The sequence below is a fragment of the Octodon degus genome, unplaced genomic scaffold (genome assembly GCF_000260255.1).
Source record: "Octodon degus isolate 3935 unplaced genomic scaffold, OctDeg1.0 scaffold00008, whole genome shotgun sequence".
Lineage (NCBI taxonomy): Eukaryota > Metazoa > Chordata > Mammalia > Rodentia > Octodontidae > Octodon > Octodon degus.
Window position 1 is genome coordinate 16,323,477 of NW_004524584.1, and position 23,978 is coordinate 16,347,454.

A 23,978-nucleotide genomic window follows, 5' to 3' on the forward strand; every position below is an offset into this window, starting at 1 on the left:
CCTACTTTCTCTTCCAGGAGATTTAGTGTCTCTGCTTTAATGTTTAGATCTTTAATCCATTTTGACTTTGATTTAGTGCATGCTGATAGACCTGGGTCAAGTTTGAATTTTCCGCATGTAGAGAGAGAGTTTTTCGAGCACAATTTGTCAAAGAGGCTATCTTTCTGCCAGTGAGTATGTTTGGCCCCTTTGTCAAAGATAAGGTGGCTGACTGTGTTTGTAGGTGCTTCAGTGTCTTCTAATCTATTCCATTGATCCTCAGGTCTCTTTTATTGCCAGTACCATGCTGATTTTATCACAGTAGCCTTGTAGTATAATTTCAATTAAGGAATTTTAATGCCTCCTGCCTTGTCGTTATTGCCTATGATTGCCTTTGCTAGTCTAGGTCTTTTCCAGTTCCAGATAAATTTCAGGAATGATTTCTCTAGTTCTGTGAGGTATGTTGGTGGTATTCTGATAGGGATTGCATTAAATCTGTACAGCCTTTTTGGGAGTATGGTCATCTGCACTATGTTGGTTCTTCCTATCCAGGAGCATGGAATATCTTTCCATTTTCTGAAATCCTATATGATCTGTTTTTTAAGAGTACTGTAAATTTCCTTGAAAAGGTCTTTGACTTCTTTAGTTAGACCAATTCCAAGGTATTTCACTTTTCTCGGTGCTATTATAAAAGGTATTGTTTCTATAATTTCCCTCTCAGTGTGTTTTTTGTCTGTGTAGAGGAATGCTATTAACTTTTGGTTATTGAGTTTATAACCTGCTATGCTACTTAATTTCTGTATTATTTCTAGTAGCTTCTTGATGGAGTTTTTTGGGTCTTCCAATTAAAGTATCATGTCATCTGCAAATAAAGATAATTTAACTTCTCCTTTACCTATTCTTATTCCTTTTATTTCTTTGTCTTGTCTAATGGCTGTAGCTAATAATACTAGAACTATATTGAATAGGAGTGGTGATAGAGGACATCCTTGTCTTGTACCATTTCTAAGAATAAAAGATTTCATTTTTTTCTCCTTGTATGATTATGTTAGCCATTGGCTTCTCATAAATGGCTTTTACCAGATTCAAGTAGAGGTTATCTATTCCAATTTTCTTTAGGACTTTGAACATGAATGAGTGTTCGACTTTGTCAAAAGCGTTTTATGCATCAATGGAGATGATCATGTGGTTTTTAGTTTTCGCTCTATTGATATAGTGCATTACATTTATAAATTTTTGAATATTGAACCAGCCTTGCATCCCTGGGCTGAATCCTACCTGGTCATGGTGTATGATCTTCATATGATTTGCGGTATTCTATTTGCTAGGAATTTATTGAGGATTTTGGCATCTATGTTCATGAGGGAGATCGGCCTATAGTTCTCTTTCTTAGTTGTGTCTTTCCCTAGTTTTGGTATCAGTGTAATAGTTGCCTCCAGTAATGATTTGGGAGGATTGCTTCCTTTTAAATTTCATGGAGGAGTTTTAGGAGTATAGTGACTACATCTTCCATAAATTTCTTTTAGAATTCAGTTGTGAATCCATTGAGACATGGACTTTTCTTTGTTGGTAGGTTTTTAATTACATATCGTATTTCATTGGCTTTTATTAGGGTATTGAGAGTGGTTATATCTTGTTGATTCAGTTGTGGCAATTTTTACCATTCTAATAATATGTCCATTTCTTGTGTGTCTTCTATTCTGTGAGCGTAAAGATTCTCAAAGTAGCTATTGATAATCTTGTGAATTTCTACTGAGTCTGTGGTAATTACACCCTTTTCATTCCTTATTGCTTGTATTTGAATTTTTTTTTCCTCTTTTTGATGAGGTTAGCTAGGGGCTTATTGATTTTATTTAATCTTTCAAAGAAGCTGCTTCTTGCTTTTTTAATTCTTTGAATTGTTTTCTTTATCTCAATTGAATTAAGTTGTACTCTAATCTTTATGATTTATTCCCGTGTTTGGGCTCTGGGTTTGGTTTGTTCTTCCTTTTCTAGTTGTTGAAGGTGCAGCATTAGGGTCTTTATTAGTTCTCATTCTGTTTTCCTAATGTGTGAGTTCACAGCTATGAATTTCCTTGTGTGTACTGCTTTCAGCGTATCCCATAAATTCTGATGAGTTGTGCTTGAATTTTCACTGAATTGTAGATATTGCTGAATTTCTCATTTAATTTCTTCTGTGACCCTTTGGTTGCTGAGTAGTGTGTAATTTATTTTCCATGTATTTAAGGGTTTTTTTTTCTGGTTTCTGTTGTTATTTATTTTCAGTTTCATTGCACTGTGGTAAGATAATGTGCATGGGATAATTTCTGTTTTCTTACATATACTTAAGCATAACATATGGACCTGAATGTGGTCTATTTCAGAAAATGACCCATGTGCAGCTGAGATAAATGTGTATTCAGTTGTGTTTGGATGGAACACTCTTTATATGTCCACCAAGTCCATTTGTTTCAAGCTGTGGTTCAGTTCTGTTATATCTTTGTTGAGTTTTTGTTTGGTTGAACTATCTTTTAGATACAAAGGGGGGTTAAATTCTCCTGTTAAAATTGCGGTATTGGATATTAGATTTTTCATGTCCCCTAAGATTTGCTTTATATAGTTTGATGCATACATATTTATGAGTGTTACCTCTTCCTCTTGAATTTTTCCCCTAACCAGTATATGGTGGCCTTCTTTATTTCGCTTGCTCGTTGTTGGTTGTTCGTTTGTGGCTGAGACTGTGTGAGAATAGGTTTACTACCTCTGCTTTTTTCTGAGATGCTGGGGCATGTAGTATTGTGATCCATTCTTTGACTTTCAGGCTATGAATGTCTTTATGAGTTAAATGTGTTTCTCGTATACAGCATACTGTTGGATTTGTTTCCTAATGTACTGTACAAATCTATTTCTCTTAATTAGTGAATTGAGTCCTTTTACATTGATGGTTAGAATTGAGATGTATTGTCTTACAATTGACATGTTATTTACCTGTTGTCGTTTACTCCTTTTTCTCCTGTGTTTAATGGCTTGCCCTATTTAGTTGGTTGTTTCTCATCTCATTCGTGGAGCTCTGATCATTTTGGTCCCTCTCTAGAACATCTTTTAGTAGCCTGTGTAGGGTTGGCTTTGTGATCATGAAATTCTTATGCAGTTCTTTGTCATGAAAGTATTTCACTTCTCCATGAATCTTGAAAAAGTTTTGCTGGGTTTAGTAATCTGGGCTGGAATTTGTTATAGAGGACTTGAAATACTCTGCTCCATGTTCTTCTTGTCTTCATGGATTGTGAAGAGAAGTCGGCCGTAATTCTGATGGGTTTTCCTTTGAATGTGATCTGCTTCTTTTCTCTAGCAGGTTGCAGTAGATTATTCTTTTGCTGAATTTCTGGTATCTTGACTATTATATGTCTTGGTGTGTTTTTCATTGGGTTGAGGTTACTTGGTGTTCTGTATGCTTTGATTACCTGAATATCAGATTGTTTCCTCATGTTTGTGAAGTTTTCTGCTATTACTTCTGCCCATATATTTTTAATGTCATTTGTACTGACTGCTCCTTTCTCATTGATGTCTATTTTTCTCACTTTGTTCATCTTTGCATTATCTTGTAGGTGATGGATTATTCTTTCCTGCATCCTAGTTGTTTTTAAGAGATCCTTTCTTACCTTTTCACTAGCTGCTCCTGCATCTTCAAGATCTGAAACTCTGTCTTCACTTTCACTTAAATGGTTTTACAAGCTTGCAATTGAGATTTTAAGTTCCTCTATATCTCTTTGACTCTACTTCATGCGATCTATTTCTTTTCTGTATTACTCATTGAAGGCATCCGTCATTTTTCTAATCGCCTCTATTTTTTTTTTATCAATGTATTCTGTAGAAGCCGTTATAAATTCTTTTACTGCAGTGTTTCTTTGAGATTGGGGTTCCTCCCTATGTTTCTGTAGTTGATTCTTTACTTCAGATGCTATGAGTTCTGAGAATTGTTTTTTTATTTCAGAAAATAATTGCACTCTGAGTTCCTGTATAACTTTCTGCTGTTGCTTATTTACTATTGATGCTATTAATTCGTACATTTGAGCTGAGGTGGTAGAAAAGAATTACACTCTGAGATCCTCTCTGACTTTCTGCTGTTGCTTATTTAACATCGACTCTATTAATTCATACATTTGCGCCGAGCTACTGTCCTCTGCACTTGTTCTGGGTGGGCATTTGGTTTCCTTCATATGTTTCTACATTTGAGTCTTTACTGCAGATATTATTAATTCAGGTATTTCTTTTTTATTTCCAATCTGAGTTCCTCTATACCTTTCTGCAGCTGTTTTTTGTTTTTTTAATTTTATTTCAGAAGCCATTGATTCATTGCTTTCAGCTGTGTGATTCCCAATTTTTTCTGTGTTAGTGTACTCTGCCTTGTTACGGGTGGGCTTGGGTTCTGAGATTGCATTTTGTTCCTTCTCGTCATTTTGTGTAGCACTGTCTTCTGAACTTTGTTGTAGATCTTTGTTGCAGTTGTGACCTTAGCACCTACTGAAATTCAGGTGCTCATCTATAATGTTTGGATTTACCCAGCTGTGCCTAGCTTGTGTGTGGCTTCTGTGCTCAGCTCCTTCCTGCTGCTGCCCTTGGGAGTGAACCTGTTTTGCCCCTGTGGCAAGGTATTCTCCTGCACTGGCTGAGTGGTTCTGTCCTATACACTCTCTTCAGGGTTCAGCCGCAGGGTTTCACCCATGCCTGTATTCCGGGCCTGAGCTGAGTCTGGAGGGGATAAGGTGTAGTAGCGGGAAGAGGCATCTCTCCCATACACTCACCGGGCCTGGATTAGGACTGGATCTGGGGGTTCCCGGAACGAGGTAGAAAATCCTACTTGGCAGGCGGGGTGTGAGTGGGTACTATGGAGTGATGGCGGGTGTCCCAAGGTGGTGGAAGAGTGTTTCACCCACACTGCGCCTGTAATGGGACTAGTAGGTCCCGCTGGTGCAGGGCAGCCAGAAGCTCTCCCACACACTCACCTGGCCTAGGCTAGGACTGGGTCTGGGGGTTCCTGGAAAGCGGCAGAAATTCCTACTTGCTTGGCGGGGTAGGGGCGGTGCTGTGGATGGTCTGGTGCCTCCCAAGGTGGCAGAAGAAGTTCTCACTCATGCTGCGCCTGGGCTGAGATTAGTAGTAGTTCCTGCCAGCACAGGGCAGCTGGAAGCTCTCCCACACACTCAGAAGTCCTGGGCTAGGACTGGGTCTATTGATAGTTCTTATATCTTCTTGATTCTGTTTCTGTAATTTGTATGTTTATAGGGATGTATTCATTTCTTCTGTGTCTTCAGTTCTGTGAGAGTAAACATTCTTCAAGTAGTTATTGATGATTTTCTGAATTTCCACTCATTCTGTGGTAATTTCACCCTTTTCATTCCTTGTTGCTTGTATTTGAATTTTTTCCTCCCTCTTTTTGATGAGGTTAGCTAGAGGATTATCAATTTTATTCACTCTTTCAAAGAAGCAGCTTTTTGATTCATTAATTCTCTGTATTGTTTTTTTTTTGTCTCGATTGCATTAATTTCTGTTCTAATCTTTATAATTTCCTCCTGTCTTTGGGGTTTTTTATTTGTTTGCTTTTCCTTTTGTAGGCATTGAGGTACAGCATTAGGGTATTTATTCATTCTCGTTCTGTTTTCCTAATGTGTGATTTCACAGCTATACATTTTCTTCTCAGACCTGCTTTCACTGCATCCCACATATTCCAATATGTTGTGCTGTAGAAATTGTTTAATTTCATCTGAAACCCCTTGCTTGCTGAGGAGGGTGTTGTTTAATTTCCATGTATTTATGGGGTTTCTGCGGTTTGTTTTGTCATTTATTTCACTTTTCATTGCACTGTAGTCAGATAATGTGCATGGTCTGGTTTCTGTTTTCTTGCATATACTAAAGCATGACCTATGGACTTGTATGTGGTCTACTTTAGAAAATGTCCCATGTACAGCTCAAAAAAAATGTATTCATCTGTGTTTGGGTGGAACATCCTGTATATATCCACTAAGTCCATTTGTTCCAAGTTCTGGTTCAATTCTGCTACTTCTTTGCTATTTTTTTGTCTGCTTAACTTAGCTTTTTAGGATAATGGGTTGTTAATGTCTCCTGTTAAGATTATGGTTTTGGATATTAGATTTTTCACATCAATTAAGATTCGTTCTATATATTTAGTTCTCCCATATTGGGTGATACAAATTTATGAGTGTTACCTCTTCCTCTTGAATTTTTCCCCTAATCAGTATATACTGGCTTTCTTTATTTCAGATGATCATTCTTGGTTTGAAGTTGAGACTATCTGTGAACAGCATTTGTACCCCTGATTTTGTTCTGAGGTCCTGGGGCATGTAGTATTGTTTTACATCCTTTGACATTCATCCTGTGAATTTCTTTATGAGTTAAGTGTGTTTCTTGTATACAGTATAGTGTTTGTATTTTGCTTCCTAATCCACTGTGCTAGTGCATGTCTTCTAATTGGTGAATTGAGTCCATTTACTTTGATGGGTACAATTGAGATGTATTGACTTTGATTGACATGTTATTTAGCTGCTGTTGTATGCCCCTTTTTCTCCTGTGTTTAATTGTGTGCCCTATTTGGTTGGTTCTTTCTGTTCTCATTCATAGAGTTGTGTTCATTTGGTCCGTCTCTAGAATATCTTTTAGTAGTCTGTTTAGGGTCCATTTTGTCATCTTGAAATTCTTTGTTTGTTGTGGAAATATTTCACTTCCCCATCAGACTTGAAAGAGAATTTTGCAGGGTATAGTAGTCTGGGCTGGAATTTGTTTTCATGGAGGACTTGAAGTACTCCACCCCATACTCTTCTTCTTGACTTGATGATTTTTGAAGAGAAGTGTGCTGTTATTCTGATGAGTTTTCCTTTAAATGTTACCTGTTTCTTTTCTCTTTTAGCTTTTAGTATATTGTTGTTTTGCTGAATTTTCTGGGACTTTGACTATTATATATCTGGTGTGTTTTTAGTTGCATTGATGTTATTTGTAGTTCTGTATGTTTCAATTATCTGAATATCATATTGTTTTCCCATATTTGGGAAGTTTTCTGCTATGACTTCTGCCCATATTGTTTTTATATCATTTATATTGACTCCTTCTTTTTCATTGATGCCTATTAGTCTCACATTGTTCATCTTTGCATCATCTTACAGATGTTGAATTATTTTTTTCTGCATTAAAGTTGTTTTTAAGAGATCTTTTGTTACCTTTTTGCTAGCTTCAATGATGTGTTCATGATCTGAAACTGTATCTCCACTTTCATTGAAATGGTTTTGCAAGCTTGTGATTGAGATTTTAATATCCTTTATATCTCTTTACTCTGCTTCATGCAGTCTGTTTCTTTTTGATACTGCTTATTCCAGGATCCCATCGTTTTTCTATTACCTATTTTTTTTTATCAGTGCATAGAAACAGTTATCAATTCTTTCATTATAGTTATCCTTTCTTTTTTTTTAACTTCAGAAATTATTTCTGATCTTATTTCCTCTATACCTTTCTGCAGTTGTTTCTTTACTTCAGACATTATTAATTCACATAAATTTTTATTTCAGAGGTTATTTCTGATGTGATTTCCTCTGTACCTTTCTTTAGTTGTTTATTTCAGACGCTATTAATTCAGACATTTCAGCTGTGTGATTCCCAATTTCTTCTGTGCTAATGTCTCCTACGTTTATTGTGCGTGGGCTAGGAGCCTGAGATTGCATTTTGCTCCTTCTCTTTGTCATTTTGTATAGCACTGTCCTTCGACCCCTGGTGCAGATCTTTGGTGTAGTTGTAACCTTAACACCTACTGAAATTCTTATCCAAGAGAGATTATGTGGTTAAGGCAGTTATAGTTTTGTATTTACAGAACTACAATTAGGAACACTAGTAATGAATAATGATATTTAGCAGTTAACAAACTTTTGTAGCTAATGTGTTTTGTATTTTAGACAGTAAGAGCAAGCATTACATATGTATAGCTAAGCAGATATTAAGTTGGGGGTTTGTATTTTAATTCCCCTAAATTGTATCTAATCACCTCCCGTTGATGTACCTTGGGTCTTTAAGGCAGACTGCCTCATCTCATTTACCTTTTGCCCCTCTCTCAGTCAAGAGAGAAAGAGGGAGGATGCTCCTATACATCTGGTTCTAGCAAAGTGTCTCAACTTAATGGGTGTGGATCTACGAAGTTTGAATTCATACTGATGTGCCTGGCTTGGGTCTGACCACTGTGCTCAGCTTCTTCCTGCTGCAGCCTGTGGAAGTGAACCTATTGTGCCCCTTTGGCAAGATCTTTTGCTCTTGGATTAGCTAGGTGGTTCTGGCTCCTATCCTCTGTGCATGGACTTCCATTGCAGAGTTTTACACCAGGCCTAATGCTGTACCTGGGCTGGGTCTGGAGGGGTCCAAAGTGTGTGGTGGAAGGTGTCATTCCCACACTGGGCCTGGCCTTGGTTTGAGGGGTCTGGTGGGCAGAGAGGTGCAGAAGCTCTTCCATACACATGTGGTGCCTGAGCTGGGTCTGTAGGGGTCCCAAGAGCAAGACAGAAGGGCTCACGCAGTAGCCAGGCCTGGGTTGGGTGCTGAAGGGTCCAGTGGGCACAGCAGAGAAACAGTCCCCCCCGACAGCCCGGCCTGGACTGGGTATCCTAACAGATTTTAATATTCTGTTCTTTTGTTTAATTTCAGGGATCCTGATTATCATGTGTTTGTGTGTAGATTTATTTTGATTATGGTTGTTTGGAGCTATGTATGCCTCTCTTATGTGTATGTCAGATTCTTTTCCCATACTTGGGAAATTTTCTGCTACTACTTCTGCAAATAGTCTTTTCATGTTATTTTTGTTTACTCCTGCTGTTTTGTTAATACCTAACCATCTCATATCATTTTTCTTTGCATCATGTTGTAGGTGTTGAATTGTTATTTCTTTGTTCTTTGTTATTTTATAAGATCTTTTTTTTTTTCTACATTACTAGCTGCAATGCTGTCTTCAAGGTCTGAAAGTCTATCTTCAGTTTTATTCAAATGGTTTTGCCAGCTTTCAATGAAATTCTTAATTTCCTGGAAATCTGTTTAAATATGTTTTATGCATTCTAATTTTTGCTATATTGTTTAATCAATGTTTATATCATTTTTCTAGTCTCTTTCTTTTTATCTATTTGTTTAGATATGCTGAGCAATTTTTTCATGGCTGTAGTGATTTCTTTTTTTACCCTAGAGATTGTTTGTGATATGATTTATTGTATAGCCTAATGAGTTGTTTCTTTACATCAGTTGCTATCATTTCAGAAATTTCAGGCATATGAATTCCAAGTTCTTCTATGTTCTTGACTCGTGGACTTGTTCTCAGTGGGCTGAAGGTCTAAGGTCTTTTTGCCGTCATTTTGATGCTCCTAATGTTCTCTGCCCCCTCAGGCTGAGCAGGAATGATGGAGGGATGACATCCAACACAGCAAGGCTCATCACATCTCCTACTGTCCCAGTTTAAGCATGGTTTTTGTGACAGTGGGGTGTGGTGTTGAGCCCCTGATGAGCAAGGCTGACAGTGTTAAGGGGATAGGGCTTAAGCTCTGCAAGGGTTCTGCAGCAGTGGTGTTCCTGATAGTATTCACCAAGGCTCCCAGTCACAATCCCCAGAGGATCCTGAGATGGTGGGGATGGGCAGGGCAGGGATTACCAGGACCCTGTATCTGTCTGGGGGTCCAGCCAGTTAATTTAATCCAATGCTTTATAAGTCTTATGAGACAGAAGAAATATATTTATTGGGTGCTCTGCTTCATGCTTGGTTATATGTTTTTGTTTCCTTAAAAGCATTATGCACGTGGTATACAGAATAAAGCAACACTGACGTACCATCACACCCCAAAAAGAATGGCTATCATAAAGAAATCAACCAGCAGCAAATGTTGGAGAAAGCTATGGGGAAAAAGGAACCCTTCTCCACTGCTGGTGGAAATGTAGACTGATACAACCATTATAGAAATCAGTGTGGAGACTCCTTAAAAAACTATGACTGGAAATCCCATTCAATCCAGCTATCCCCCTACTGGGCATTTTCCCAGAGGAACTGAAAACATCATATCATACTGATATATTTGCACCTATGTTCATAGCAGCACAATTTGTGCTAGCCAAATCTTAAAAACAACCAAGATGCCCCTCACGTGAGGAATGGATGAAAAAGGTGTGGCATTTTTATACTCATCTATAAACAATGATAAACTTGAAGCATTTATATTTAAGTGGATGCCACTTGAAGATATACTTATGTGTAATAAAACAGACCCACATGTGTAAATATTGTGTTGTCTCCCTAGCAGAAGAACTCAAAAGAAGAATTATAAATAGAAAGGTATAACACAATTAAAAGGAAAGCTAAAACTTAAGGATTGGACAATGGGGAGAGAGCAAGGAGAAAAGCTAGGAAACATAGCTAGGGGCAAAAACATACATTTATATGCACAAGATGGTTAAGACAATGATCCTGAGAGTCTTCAGCAAGGTTTTTGAAACTAGCAGTTAATTGGTAGGATTCTCACTCTGGTTAACTACATATGCTCATACTGGTGAACTAAGCAACTGCACTGAAAATAGCAATGTGTAATACTAGGGTCATGCTTGGAATGCCTCTCATTCTAGTCTTCTGAACACGTACTGCTTGTCATGTCATATGAATTAACTGCTATACTGTGTCTCAAGTAAATGTTTGTTTTAAAAAAAAGGGTAATAAATGAAAACAAGAGACAAGAAAAAAGATGTCATAGGACTGTCCTGCTACATTGCTGTATATGGTTAGATTTCTAAATTTATGTGTAAAAATATGTAACTGTTTATTACAAATTTAAAAAAATATTATTTATTTTTTCTTTTTTTCCTTCTCATTCTGTAGGGATTTAAAGTTTAACATATCATTACTTGATGGAAAGTACCTGTTCCATGCTATATCGAAGATGTTTGATATTCAGACAAATAGTGAAGTTAAGCTCAACTGCCTATGATATAGGGTAATAATATCATTAAGCTTCTCTTCTGGAGGGTTAACAACTTAAGTTCAAAGACCACAAATTAGAGAAAAAGGCTACAAAGACAGCCAACATTCTGGCCCTAGCCTTTCAAAGTCAGTGAAGACTCAGGACATAGGAGAACCTGTACTGTAACATCATGTAACTCAGTTGTGTCCCAAATTTACTGATCAAGGAGATTATGGGGCCACAGAGAAAAGTGATCAATGATGTAGAGTGTACCTACAGAGAGTCACATGGAGAGAAAACATTCTCTCAGGCTTTCACAGAGAGTAAATGGTCACGCAATGGCTGTGACTCATCTACATGGCTGACACTGACAAAAGATCTGCAAACTGTGTTTCAGGGTTACAGGATAAATCCTGAGGGGATTTGACTGACCTTGTCAGATACAAAAATTACATTTCTTGTTATATAGGTCTTGCTTAATCTTGGTCTTAACCATCCAGCAGAAAATTGTAAAAATGAAGTATAAAATATAAAGCCATATTAATGTGCTGAGCTGTAAAAGGCTCAAGTCAAGAACTTCTGACATTGCCATTCCTATGGATAACATACTATTATTATGAACTACTGTACTATATTGGAATATTTTGCTGAATTCATGCACCTACAGTATTTAAATGACAATGGAATGCCTATCTCTTACTAAAGGAAAAGAGATACAAATGCACCATTTTGTATTTGTATATAGAAAATAGTATAGATATACAGCTACTTTCTCTTAATTCAGTGAGAAGAAAGATTTGTACTAATAGTGTTTGGACAAAATATCATGTCTTCATCTTGTACTATGAATAACCACCACGAATATAATAATTTGCAATGTATTAATTATTGAAACTGTCCTACTCATCGGATTTGAAACTGTCTCATTGCTATTTGTTTCTCAATAAAATTAATAAAAAATGCATTATGCACTGAAATAATGGTACAGTTTAATATGGTGAACAGCTGGCCTCTATAGGTAGGTCAAAAAAACTTGAAGGTCTGTTGACTTACCTCTTCTTTTTCTTTTTGGCAGAACTGGGGTTTGAACTCAGTCTCTTGTTCTTACCAGGGAATCGCTTATTCCACTGAGTCATCTCCCCTTCCCCTGTTGATTTACTTCTTAACAGATATAGAACTTCCCCAAATTTTTCTTCTGCTACCTTACTTGAATTCAAGTCATTACTCAAACTTCAACTTCCAGAGAATTCTTTCCTTGACCTTTGTACCTAAAGTAGCCACCCTTTTCCATTCATTGTCCCTACATTGCTTTAGTTTCTGGTTTTCAAAATTATCACCATTATTAGTTAGTCATTTGTATTTTGTCCATTTCTGTTATCTAAGAAGAAAATGTCTTGAATATAGGCCTTTGGATCACAACAAAGTAATAGCACTCAGCATTTGCTCCATAATCATTTGTTAATTGAAGAAGTGAATGCTTGTGTATGCATATATGCAATTGTTGTATATAATTTGATAAGGAAATAGTAATTATAGCTTTGTATTGTAAATTTTGGTGGTCCCATTTTATAAAGAAAAAATGTGTGGGGTAGAGCATATTCCACATTGCATTTATGTCCTATTTTCCCTGTGATGCATTTACTTAGAGCTTTCTGTTCTTTGAGCTGGCAGGGATTTTTGGATTTTACCCTTTTCCCAGAATTGTTTACTATTAAGGTTCTTATCTTTTCTTGAACTATTTATTAACTAAAGAAAGGAAAACAAATTATTTAATTTAATTAGCCTGTTGGATTCCCTTGGTCTTCTAGTCTATAATTTTTCTGTAAGTTGGACCTTTAGAAATCTAATACTCCAGCCAGGCATGCTGGAACACGACTCTAACCCTCAGTACTTATGAAGTTAAGGCAGGAGAACCACTGCAAGTTTAAGGCCATCCTGGCTTACATAATGAGTTCAAAGCCAGCCTGAACTACACCACAAACACCTGTCTAAAAGCAATTTGATATTCCACTAGATGTTTTCTAATTTACTATGATATTCTGAACATTTTAATTATAATATCACTGCTACCTAAAACCACTCATTAATTCTACTGTTATGTAATTTGTTTTGTACATTATTTATAGTCACCTAAACCAAGCTTATTTTGGTAAATAAGCTTTTAAAGGGTAAATCTTAAATATATATCTTAAAGTATGGTTCTTGTTTGTCTTGAAAGCATTTTTATGTTAGTTATAGCCAGAGTATTTTAGTTACTTAAAATTAAACATCTATAACAGAAACAGGACCCTAGAGATTCCAGAGTCAAGATTTCATTTGATTTTAAATTTCATTTTTTAAATCTCTTAAATACATCTTTTTTTCTGAAGTATCAGCTTTCAGGTCATATACTTTTTTTTTAACCTGTAAAGTAATTCATTATAGTGTTCATAGTTAAGTTTACTATACTGTTTGTATTTGATTCTTTCAAAGAAACACTTTTTATTAATCTGAAAAGATTAAAAATCTATGGCTCTGGTAATGCTGTTTAGAAAAGCTAATTTGCTAGTTAGATGATGTCTAGAAACCATGAAATGAATCTTACTCTAAATAGGTTAGCTTTATATTGAAGCCTTAGTTACTTATTATTATTATTATTATTATTATTTTTTTTTTTTTTTTTGGTGGTACCAGGGTTTGAACTCAAGACCTTGTGAGTGCCAGGCAAGCACTTATTCTACTGAGCTATCTCCCCAACTTTCTTAGTAACTTTAAAATAGTGCAAATGATTCTCCCTGTTCCTGTTTAAACTTGTGTTTCCCTCCCAGAGAAACTAGATATTTTGCTGGATTGTTGACATCTTTGCTGCTCAATGCATTGTAACTTTTATCATGTAAATAGCTTTGGGTTCCTGTGTGCAAACTTTTGATTGACACTGACATGAGTGGTTCAGGATAGAGTAGAGGTGGTGCTTTTGCGTGAACCACATTGATTGTCTTACTTTGTTAATGTTACTATGTTCTGATTTTTAAATAGCAGGAAGTACAGATTAAAATTTGTAAATTATCTCTTTACATTGCCTTTATAGTTCAGAGAAATAATCACTTTGCATAGTTTAACTATTTCTCTTTTTCTTTTCATTTCCTTTCCAAACCTCTTTTACATTTCACCCAACATCAAAAATACCCTTTCAGAAACACAAAGTAGATCTTTTCTACAAACTACGCCATGTGATGAATGAACTTATTGACCTGCGAAGGCAGCTACTGTCTGGCCACCTGACTCAGGATCAGGTGCGGGAGGTAAAGCGACACATCACCGTGCGCCTGGACTGGGGTAATGAGTAAGTATAAGTGTTATTTGGGCATGTTGTAGACCTTGTGGAAAGTGAACCTGATCCAAACTTAATTTTAAAGATTCAAAGACATTCGGGATGTAGTTGAGTACAAGGGTCCTAGTTTCAATCCTAGGTGCTGCCAAAAGACAAAAAACAAAGAATCCTGTGAATCTGATGATTTGTTACTACCCTAGACTAAAATTCTAAGACTTTGGAATGGGAAATTAGGGTAGATAGTATTCAGATATTATTTCATCCTTGATTTAATAATTGGTGTAAATTTCAGGTGTTTTTGTCTCGTTTCCTTAAAATTGGATCTATTGAGCTTCGAAGTAACCAGGTTGCTTCATTCCTATACACTACAGGATAAGTATACATACTTGGAATATATTTAAGTATGAGTTTTAAGCACTTTTTCTTTTTAAGACATCACTGAAATAATAGAGAATAAAAAAAATGAGAAGGGGCCTAGCAGTAAATGAGATGTATGAACCCATTTCTAGAAGCTGGAAAGTACATAGAATATGATACAGTGATGAAGTTTTTCAAGTAGACCTTATAAATTAAAAAAGGGTTGACTGAAAAGTGTATATAAGGAATAATATATCCAATGAAAGAATGATAGATGTTTCCCTTTTGTATAAACATTAAAAATCGAGTCTGGAGGAAAAACTGAGTACCAAGAAATTTAACTGTGACCTTGTTGCAAAGCCCTCTACATTATGACATTTAAGTTTCAAAGTATAATGATCACATCCCTCCTAAGTTTGCCCGTCACCCACTCATGTACAAACCTATAGTTCTTTTAGTGTATTTCAGATTTGACTGAACAATCAAGCAGCACAAGGTCATTTAAAAATTCCTTAGCAAACAGAGAAACCAAGAAGAATTAAGTATAGTATATTGCACCTGAGGAAATTACCTATCCCAAGAGAAAAGTAGTAATTTGTTAAGAACTTTAAAAAGACAAGGGCCAGGGAGATAGCTCAGGAGAAAAAGCGCTTGCCTAGCAAATGCAAAGGCTTGAGTTCAATCCCTCGTTCCACAAAAAAAAACTAAAAACAAGACAAAACCTTGCAATATCCTCATATATGTACTGAAAAAGACCCACTACATAAAATAACATCATATGGGAAGGAATGAAATATGACTTCAAAATAAAAATCCACAATGAAAAAGTAAATGTTTTTGTAGTCTTCTTGAAAATAAATTATGAAAATAATTGAAGAAAAAAGCTTAATATAAGGACTTCACGGAGTGATCCAGCACCAGAAATTAGAATTTGCAGGGACCGGGGAGATGGTCAGTGGAAGAAGCACTTCCCTGGCAAGCACAAGGCCCTGAGTTCAATCCCAGGCTCCGCAAAAAAAAAAAAAAAAAAAAAAAAAAGAACAAAGGAGATATATAGGAAATTAAAAAAAAAAGGTAGTTTCCCCAGATTGAAAAACAACAGTTTTAGGATTAAAAGGGTCCCCCATACATTTTATATAATGAATGAGGGGCCCCATACTGAGGCATATCAAAAAATTTTAGTATTCCAGGAATTAAGAAAAGTTCTTTAAAGATTTTTAGGTGGGAAAAACAGATTTTGTGATAAAAGAAAAACAAATTATAGCTATCTCAAAAGTGTTGCTGTTAGTTGGGCATAGTGGTGCATACCTGTAACTCAGCAGCACTCAGTAGCACTCAGGTTGAGGTGGAAGGATTTCCATTCATTAGAGGCCAGCCTGAAGTACATAGAAAAACCCTATACCCCCCACCCAAGAAAAAGCAGCAAAAAAACTGACTATTAACACTGAATGGAAGATAATGAGTATTTTTAGAGTTCTGTAAAGAAATGATTTACCAGCCAGTTTTATAAACAAACTATCTGATTAAGTTTTAGGACCAAATATAGTCATTTTAAGGATTCAAGAGTATATAGCAACCACTCATGCAAAATAGAAAATTCAAACAGGAGTCTCTCTCTCTCTCTCTCTCTCTCTCTCTCTCTCTCTCTCTCTCTCTCTCTCTCCTCCCCTGCCCCTCCCTCCCCCTTCTCTCTCACCTCCTCCCTCTTTTCTCCCTTCTCTCTCTCACCCTTCCCCCCATCTCTCTCTCCTGGTACTGGTCCTCAGTAGGAAAGAGGAAAATAAATGTTAGATTGGCTATTTGTAATATTTTTGAAGGAATAACATCATATCCTTTTTTGTTTTGTTTGATTGTATCTTCTCTTGACTGTTAACAGGATTGTGGTACACTACAGATTATTTGTATAATATGACATGAATTCTGGTGTACATAGATCAACTTGACTGTGGGAAATAAAAAATAAAATATATTAGCTTGCAGCTACTGACTTTGTAGCCCAAAACTCTATTATAAAATGGTATCACTGTGTTTATTTTGAAAATCAATAGTCACAATAATTGCAAACACAAAATAACTTCTTTACCAAGTTGTTACATTTGAACTGAAGAAATTGTTATGCTTGAATTGTCCCTAATTATTGTGTAATTTGTTATGTTACAGTTGAACTGCACCTATAAATACTAGTAAATAAAGGTAATTATTTTAGAAATATCAGTATTTCTTTATTAGGAAGCTTGGAAAACAAATCTATCAGGTTTCATAGTCATAAAGATGATAATGCAAAGACGATAGTTTAGAAATAAGTTCAAATTATTAAAGCTAGGAACATTATAAATGTCTCAGTCAATTATAGAGCTACTCCATCCTTAACATCTTTCTTGGTGAAGTCTGTGTGTATTGTAGGGGGTATTTATATTTCCATTTTAATGAAAATCACAAAGTTCCATTTCTCTACTTTTTCTTCTCCTCCTCTCTCCTGTTTCTTTTCCCTTTTCCCTCCTCCATCACCTTCCATATTCATTTCTTTCTTACTCTTTGTGTACATTTTTCCCACCTCTTTCTTTCCCCCATTTTCTGTTTCCCCACCTGTAGAAAATAGTCACTTAAAAATCTAGAAAAGGACTTTGTAGTTATATCATTATTAGAAGAAAAAGACATCTTGATTCAAAACTGTTAGGAAAATTCTTTTTTTCCCATAATTTTATTGATAAACAAATAGCAATGAGACAGTTGCAAATCAAATCGGTAGGACAGTTTCAATAATTAACACACTGCGTACCTTCTTCCTAGTGGTTAATTGCTGTATAAGAATCATTCCATTCATTAAAAAATGTAACTATATATCTATCAAAACCACTTTGAATAAACAGATACAATTGTCTATATACCCTTTTTTTGGTTAAGTTCCATTATTTGAATATTATAGGTGTGTAAACTCAGCAAAATATTCTACAAGAGTCCAGTAGCCCATAATAGTATTGGGTCTTCTGTTTGACTGGCTATGTCAGAAATTGTTGACCTGAGTGCCCCACAACTCAACATAACAGCATGGCTTTACTTCTTATTTCGTTTTTATACTTTTCTGCTGGATGGCCAAGACCAAGGTAAAGCAAGACCTGTGTGTTAGGACAATTCTGATTATTGCTTGGGTCTATTCTTTTACATTTTCCCTGTGTATTCTGAAAGAAGAGATAGTTCACTGTGAATATGAAACCATTTCATACCATTAAGTTATGTAATATGATAAGAGATTATCTCATACATAGCAGCTGTATCTATTGTTCTAGTTTTATGCCCTAATATTTCTACACTTCTTGTTGTAGGAGACTTTCAGAAACACAATAAACAGTAACTGGGGTTTGATCTCCACATGCCGTACTGGCCCCACCCCCATGGTGTGCTGAGAGAGCAATTGAGATTGGGCATGGTGGCACGCCCCTGTAATCCCAGCGCTTGGGAGGCTGAAAACAGGAGGATTACTATGAGTCCAATCTGTGTAGTGAGACCCTCTAGACCCTGTAATGAAATATATTTTTTAAAAAAGTAAAATAAAGAAATAAAAAAATAAAAAATAAATTGAAGTTTAACATATATTGATGTGTGGTAGATGTACAATGTCTGCTTGAATATATTTTAGTATCTTATTTGATGTACATATACATATATGATTTAAATTTTCTATGTCTTCCTATAAACTCTTGCATATATACCTGAATTTTCAGAATCTATTTTAGAAACTATTAATAGCGGCTATCAATAGTATATTCAGTGCATATATTTACTGTGTCAAGTATCTGGATTGCATGTATATGCACCATAGTGAGATACTTCTGTACCTTTCTAAGATAGTAGCTGTATTTTATCTACTGAGGAAACCAAGGCTGAAAAGCACATTTTCCAATGTTGTATAGAATAGTGAGTGGTAGACTTGCTGTTTAAACCTAGAACTGATCCCAGTTGCCATATACAGTCCTTTTTGCAGAAAGTTACCATAAAATTTTTTGCATGTCTTAAAATCAGACAATTTGTTGCCAGTATTGGTAGTCATTATACCATTTGATCTTTGTTTTATTTTACAACATGAATATTGTATGATCCATAATATAATATTCAGTTAGAACATCTGAAAACAGAAACCAAATTGGTTCTGTAGTGTTTCAGATTTTAAATTAAGTGCAAAACTGTCCACATCTATGTAGCAACAATTTTTATTTTGTATCTTCAGATTAGAAATTACTTATTTGGCCAAAATTAGAAGATATAACTGTCAAATTTATGTGATGTACTTATTGGTCCATTGTTTCATGTGTAGATTCATTCCATTACCAAAAGTTTTTTTAAATATATCAGGAAAAACCAACAGTTACAACATTGTGTTCTTGTAGTAGTAGTAGTAGTAGTAGTAGTAGTAGTAGTAGTAGTAGTAGTAACTTTATATAGAAATGGTATAATATAAATTTGTGTCTAGTTTTCTAGCCTTTACTTCTGCTAAAAATGCCCCATGTGAACAATAGGTCTGCTAGTTATTCATTCCCAAGAGACTTTAAAATAATTTATCTGGGAGTGTAACTTTTATTAATGTAATATTAATACCTTTCATAAAGATGTTAAGGTTCTTCTCAATCTCTACTTTCATCCTTAAGTAAACATATCATAGCTGAGTTAAAATTGCAGTAACCCAGGACGGACATAGCTCAGTTGATTTCTGCCTTAGAAAAATGCCAAAGTAAGAAATATTTTATCCTTAGAATAATATATAGAATTTGTTTTCTGTAGGTAGAAAATCTTTGTAAGCTTTTGTTGATTTTAAATGTTTCTATACATTGTCTCAAATGAAATAATTAGTGTTTTTAGTGGTCATGAAATATAAGAAAAATTACTAATGAATTTATAATCCTAGTTATTTTACTTTTTCTTTCCCTCTATCATTTTTCCCTCCCTCTCTTTTCTATTTTTTCTTTCAGATTTTCACCTATCCTAACCCATCCATATCCTTTTCTTCCCACTTGATTTATCGCCTTCATCAAGGTAATTATTTTTAGATTAAGCAACACAAGAAGTGGTTTGATTTGTCACATGCAAAAAATAGCTATCAGTGAGTTTCTCTTGAAGACATGCTTAGCTAGGACTCAGAAAGGTTTGTGGCTTAGCCTTTTCCTTGAGTATAGTGATACTTTCCAATTTCAGAATATCAGAAATTAATTGAAATATGCAGACTTTTCATTTAGGGTTTTTCTGGTACTTGGTGTTGTACTCACCAGTCAGTGTCTTGCTATATTTCAGAAGTCTGAGATGAAAAAATAGAAGTGTGGGATGGGTCCTGGCTCTGTTTCAAATGTTTGTGGTTAACACCCTTCAACTTTTATGTTCTAGTCTGTGTGTTTCTCTGTCTGCCCCTTCCCCTGCCTTGCCCCTCTCTTTATTTCCCTCCTCTCCTCTTCTCTCCCCTTTCCTCTCCTGTCTCATAAATGTTTAATGGCTCTGCATGATGCGCCGGCCCCACCCTCAGGTGCACTGAGCTGACAATGGAATCCGGGTGTGGTGGTGCACACATGTAATTTCAGCACTAGGGAGGCAGAAATCAGGAGGATCACTACGAGTCTGGGCTGTGTAGTGAGACCCTGCACAAAAAAAGGAAAGATAACTATTATTATTTATATATTTTATGTTATATAAATAAACTGTGCCTTTATTAACATAATTGTATACTCTTTATTTTTTTATTTTTTTCATAATTTTATTGATAAACAGCAATGAGACACTTTCAAATCAAATCGCTAGGACACTTTCAATAATTAACACAATGCATACATTCTTCTTAGTGGTTAATTGCTGTACAAGATGCGGACCTGAGATCCTACTTACAAACACCGAGAACAAATCATTCTATTCATTAAGAGAATGTAACTATACATCTATCCTAACCACTTTGAATACACAGATACAAAATGGACATTCGTCTGAATACCCTTTTTTTTTTTTGCTAAGTTCCATTATTTGAATATTATAGGTGTGTAAACTCAGCAAAATATTCTAAGAGAGTCCAGTAGCCCATAATAGCATTGGGTCTTCTGTTTAACTGGCAATGTCAGAAATTGTTGACCTGGGTCCCCCGCAGGACAACATAACAGCATGGCTTTACTTCCTATATTTCATCTTCATACTTTTCTACTGGATGGTTAAGACCAAGATAAAGCAGGGCTGTGCAACATAGTTGTAGCTTTTTGGTCTGAGAAGGTCAGTGAAATCCCCTCAGGATTTATCCTGAAATGCTGTACCTCAGATTGTAGAACCTTTGTCAGTGTCAGCCATGTGGATGAGTCATGACCATTGCTTGGCCAATGTGCACTCTGTGAAAGCCTGACAGAGTGTTTTCTCTCCATGTGACTCTCTTTAGGCACACTCTACATCATCAATCACTTTCCTCTTTGGCCCCATAATCTCCTTGATCAGAAAATTTGGGACACTACCAAGTTACGTGACGTTACAGTACAAGTTCTCATATGTCCTGAGTCTTAATTGAACTTAGAAGGTTAGGGCCAAAATGTTGGCTTTCCTTGCAGTCCTCCTTTTTCTCTAATTTTGGTCTGCAAACTTAGGTTGCTAACCGTCCAAAGACAAGCTTATTGTTATTAACAAACAACTTAGGCTATTAAGCTTAACTTCACTATCTCTCTGCATATCAAACATCTTAGGCATAATAAGGAAAAGGTATTTTTCATCAAGTATTGATATGTTGAACTTTAACTCCCTACATAATGTGATAAAAATATTTATAAATTAGATTATATTTTAATAATAGGATAAAGAATTATATACTTCTGATGTTTACATATGAGTCCAAAAATCTCACCATATACAACCTTGAAGCAGGACAGTCCCACAATATTCCTTTTTCTGTCTCTTGCTTTCATTCACCACCCCCTTCTTCTTGAACATCCACATACCCCAGAGACATCATAGCAGCAACGGGCATGTCATGACAAGCCGCCCATATTCAGAATACCAGAATGACAGGCACTCCAAACATGAAGCTACTATTACAAATTACCATCTGCAGTGCAGTAGCTTAGTTCCCAGGTATCAGTATATATAGTTAGTCAGGGTGAGAATCTTTCCAATTAACTGCTAGATTAAAAAATGTTCTGAAGATTCTCAGGATCATTGTCTTGCTCATCTTTTACATTTAACTGTATGGCTTGACATTGTCATGTTTCCTAGCTCTTCTCCTTTCCCTCTCTTGATTAGTTAGTCCTTGAGATCCTGCTTTCCTTTTACTTGTATTATATCTTTCTATTTGTATTTCTTCTTTTGAGTTCTTATACTAGGGAGACTATACAATATTTACAGAGGTGTGTGTGATTTATTTCACTTATGATTATATGTTCAAGTGGCATTCACTTCAATATAAAGGTTTGCAGTTTATCATTCTTAATAGCTGAATAATACTCCATTGTGTAAAAATGCCACATCTTTTTCAACCATTCCTCAGATGATGGGCATCTTGGTTGTTTCCAAGACTTGGCTTTCACAAATTGTGCTGCTATAAACATAGGCACACATATATCACTATGATATGATGATTTCAGATGCTCTCGGAAAATTCCCAGTAGTGCAATAGCTGGTTTAAAGGGGATTTCCAGACAAACTTTTAGGGAGTCTCCATACTGATTTCCATAACGGTTGCACCAGTCTACATTCCCACCAGCAGTGGAGAAGGGTTTCTTTTTCCCCATAGCCTATCCAACATTTGCTGCTGGGTGATTTCTTTATGATAGCCATTCTTTCTGGGGTTAGATGATATCTCAATGTGGTTCTAATTTGCATTTCACGAATGGCTAGCAATGTTGAGCATTTTTTCATATATTTATTCGCTTCTTTAATTTCTTCCTCTGAGAAGTGTGTGTTCATCTCAGATGCCCATTTCCGGATTGGGTCTTTAAATTTTGGGGCCCTAGTGTTTTTTAGTTCTTTATAGATTCTAGAGTGCAGACCTTTGTCTGAGTACTTATTTGTCTTGACTTTTTCCAAATTTGTGGTTTGCCTTTTCCCTTTGTTGGTAATTCCTTTTGATGTGAAAAAAATTCTCAGTCAGAGCAGGTCCCAGTTGTTAATTCTTTCAACTGTTTTCCGTGCCATTTGATTTCTGTCCATGAACTCTTTGCCTACCCCTATGTCTTCAAGAGTTCCTTGTACTGTCTCTTCCAGGAGATTTAGTGTCTCTGCTTTAATATTTAGATCTTTAATCCATTTTGACTTTAGTGCATGGTGTTAGACCTGGGTCAAGTTTGAGCTTTCGGCATGTAGAGAGGCAGTTTTTCCAGCACGATTTGTTAATTAGTCTGTCTTTCTTCCAGTGAGTATGTTTGGCCCCTTTGTCAAAGATAAGGTGATGACCTTCAACCATCCAGGTGGTTGGCATCTTGAAAATTCAGGTTCATTATTATGAAGACGGCAATGTTCAGCTAGTGAGTCATAAAGACATCCAGGATTCCCTCACAGTGTCTAATGAAGTACAAACAGCAAAAGAATTTATAAAGATTGTAGAAGCTGCAGAAAATGAATACCAGACTGCATCAGTGAGAATTATCAGACAATGTCCGATACTACTTTCAAAGCCTTATGTTGACAGTTGCCAGTTACACACACTAAGATTGATTGGAACAAGATCCTTAGCTACAAGATTGGCAAAAAAATGCAGAATGCATAAGATGAACGTTGCATGTCCGGATCATTTTAGTAGTCTTTGCGTTCAAAAAATTTATTGCAAAAGTGTTCAGAACTGTCAAGCTGCCCAGTCAGACGGGCTATTGCCATGTAAAAGCAGTGTAATTAGTTTATTTATTTATTTATTTTTTTAAAATTTATTTATGTGTGTGTGTGTGTGTGTGGCCAGCTCAGCCCACCAGGAGGTGGCGATGGCTGGCATGTCGTGCTGGGGGATTGAACCGTGGTCCCTGTGCTTTGATAAGCTTGTTCTAAGTAGGTGCTTTAGACCACTGAGCCATCTCACCAGCCCCTGTAATTAGTTTATTTAGAGCACAAACCTTAGCTAATCAACCATTCTTTACTTTTGTTTGAAGAGGATTAAAAAAATGAATAGTTTAAATGTCTTACTTTCTGTTATTTTTTTTCTTTGTTACAATGAAGAACTGATTCCTCCAGTTTATGGTTAAAATGTTTGAAGTATTACAAAAATATTTTACTTAGTATAACCCTAAAATTGTTGTCTCTCAGCTTATGAAATGGGTAACTTTTGATAATAGCCCAGTTCTTTTTAAAGGGGTCAATAATAGACATTCTAGTTTAAGGTGGTTGATGGACTTAGCCATATATGCTGCTAAAGAAATTGTCTACCTTTTCCCCCCTCACCTCTT

General features: G+C 35.9%; 1 protein-coding gene across 1 annotated transcript in view; it reads left to right on the forward strand.

Moving 5' to 3' along the window:
• The window catches only part of Dock3 (dedicator of cytokinesis 3), an 825,219-nt gene that overhangs the window by 331,446 nt on the left and 469,795 nt on the right, over positions 1–23,978 (forward strand). Inside the window, exon 6 of the mRNA XM_023706273.1 lies at positions 14,108–14,256. Within this exon, the coding sequence (XP_023562041.1) occupies positions 14,108–14,256 (149 nt within the window). The remainder of the gene's footprint in view (positions 1–14,107; positions 14,257–23,978) is intronic.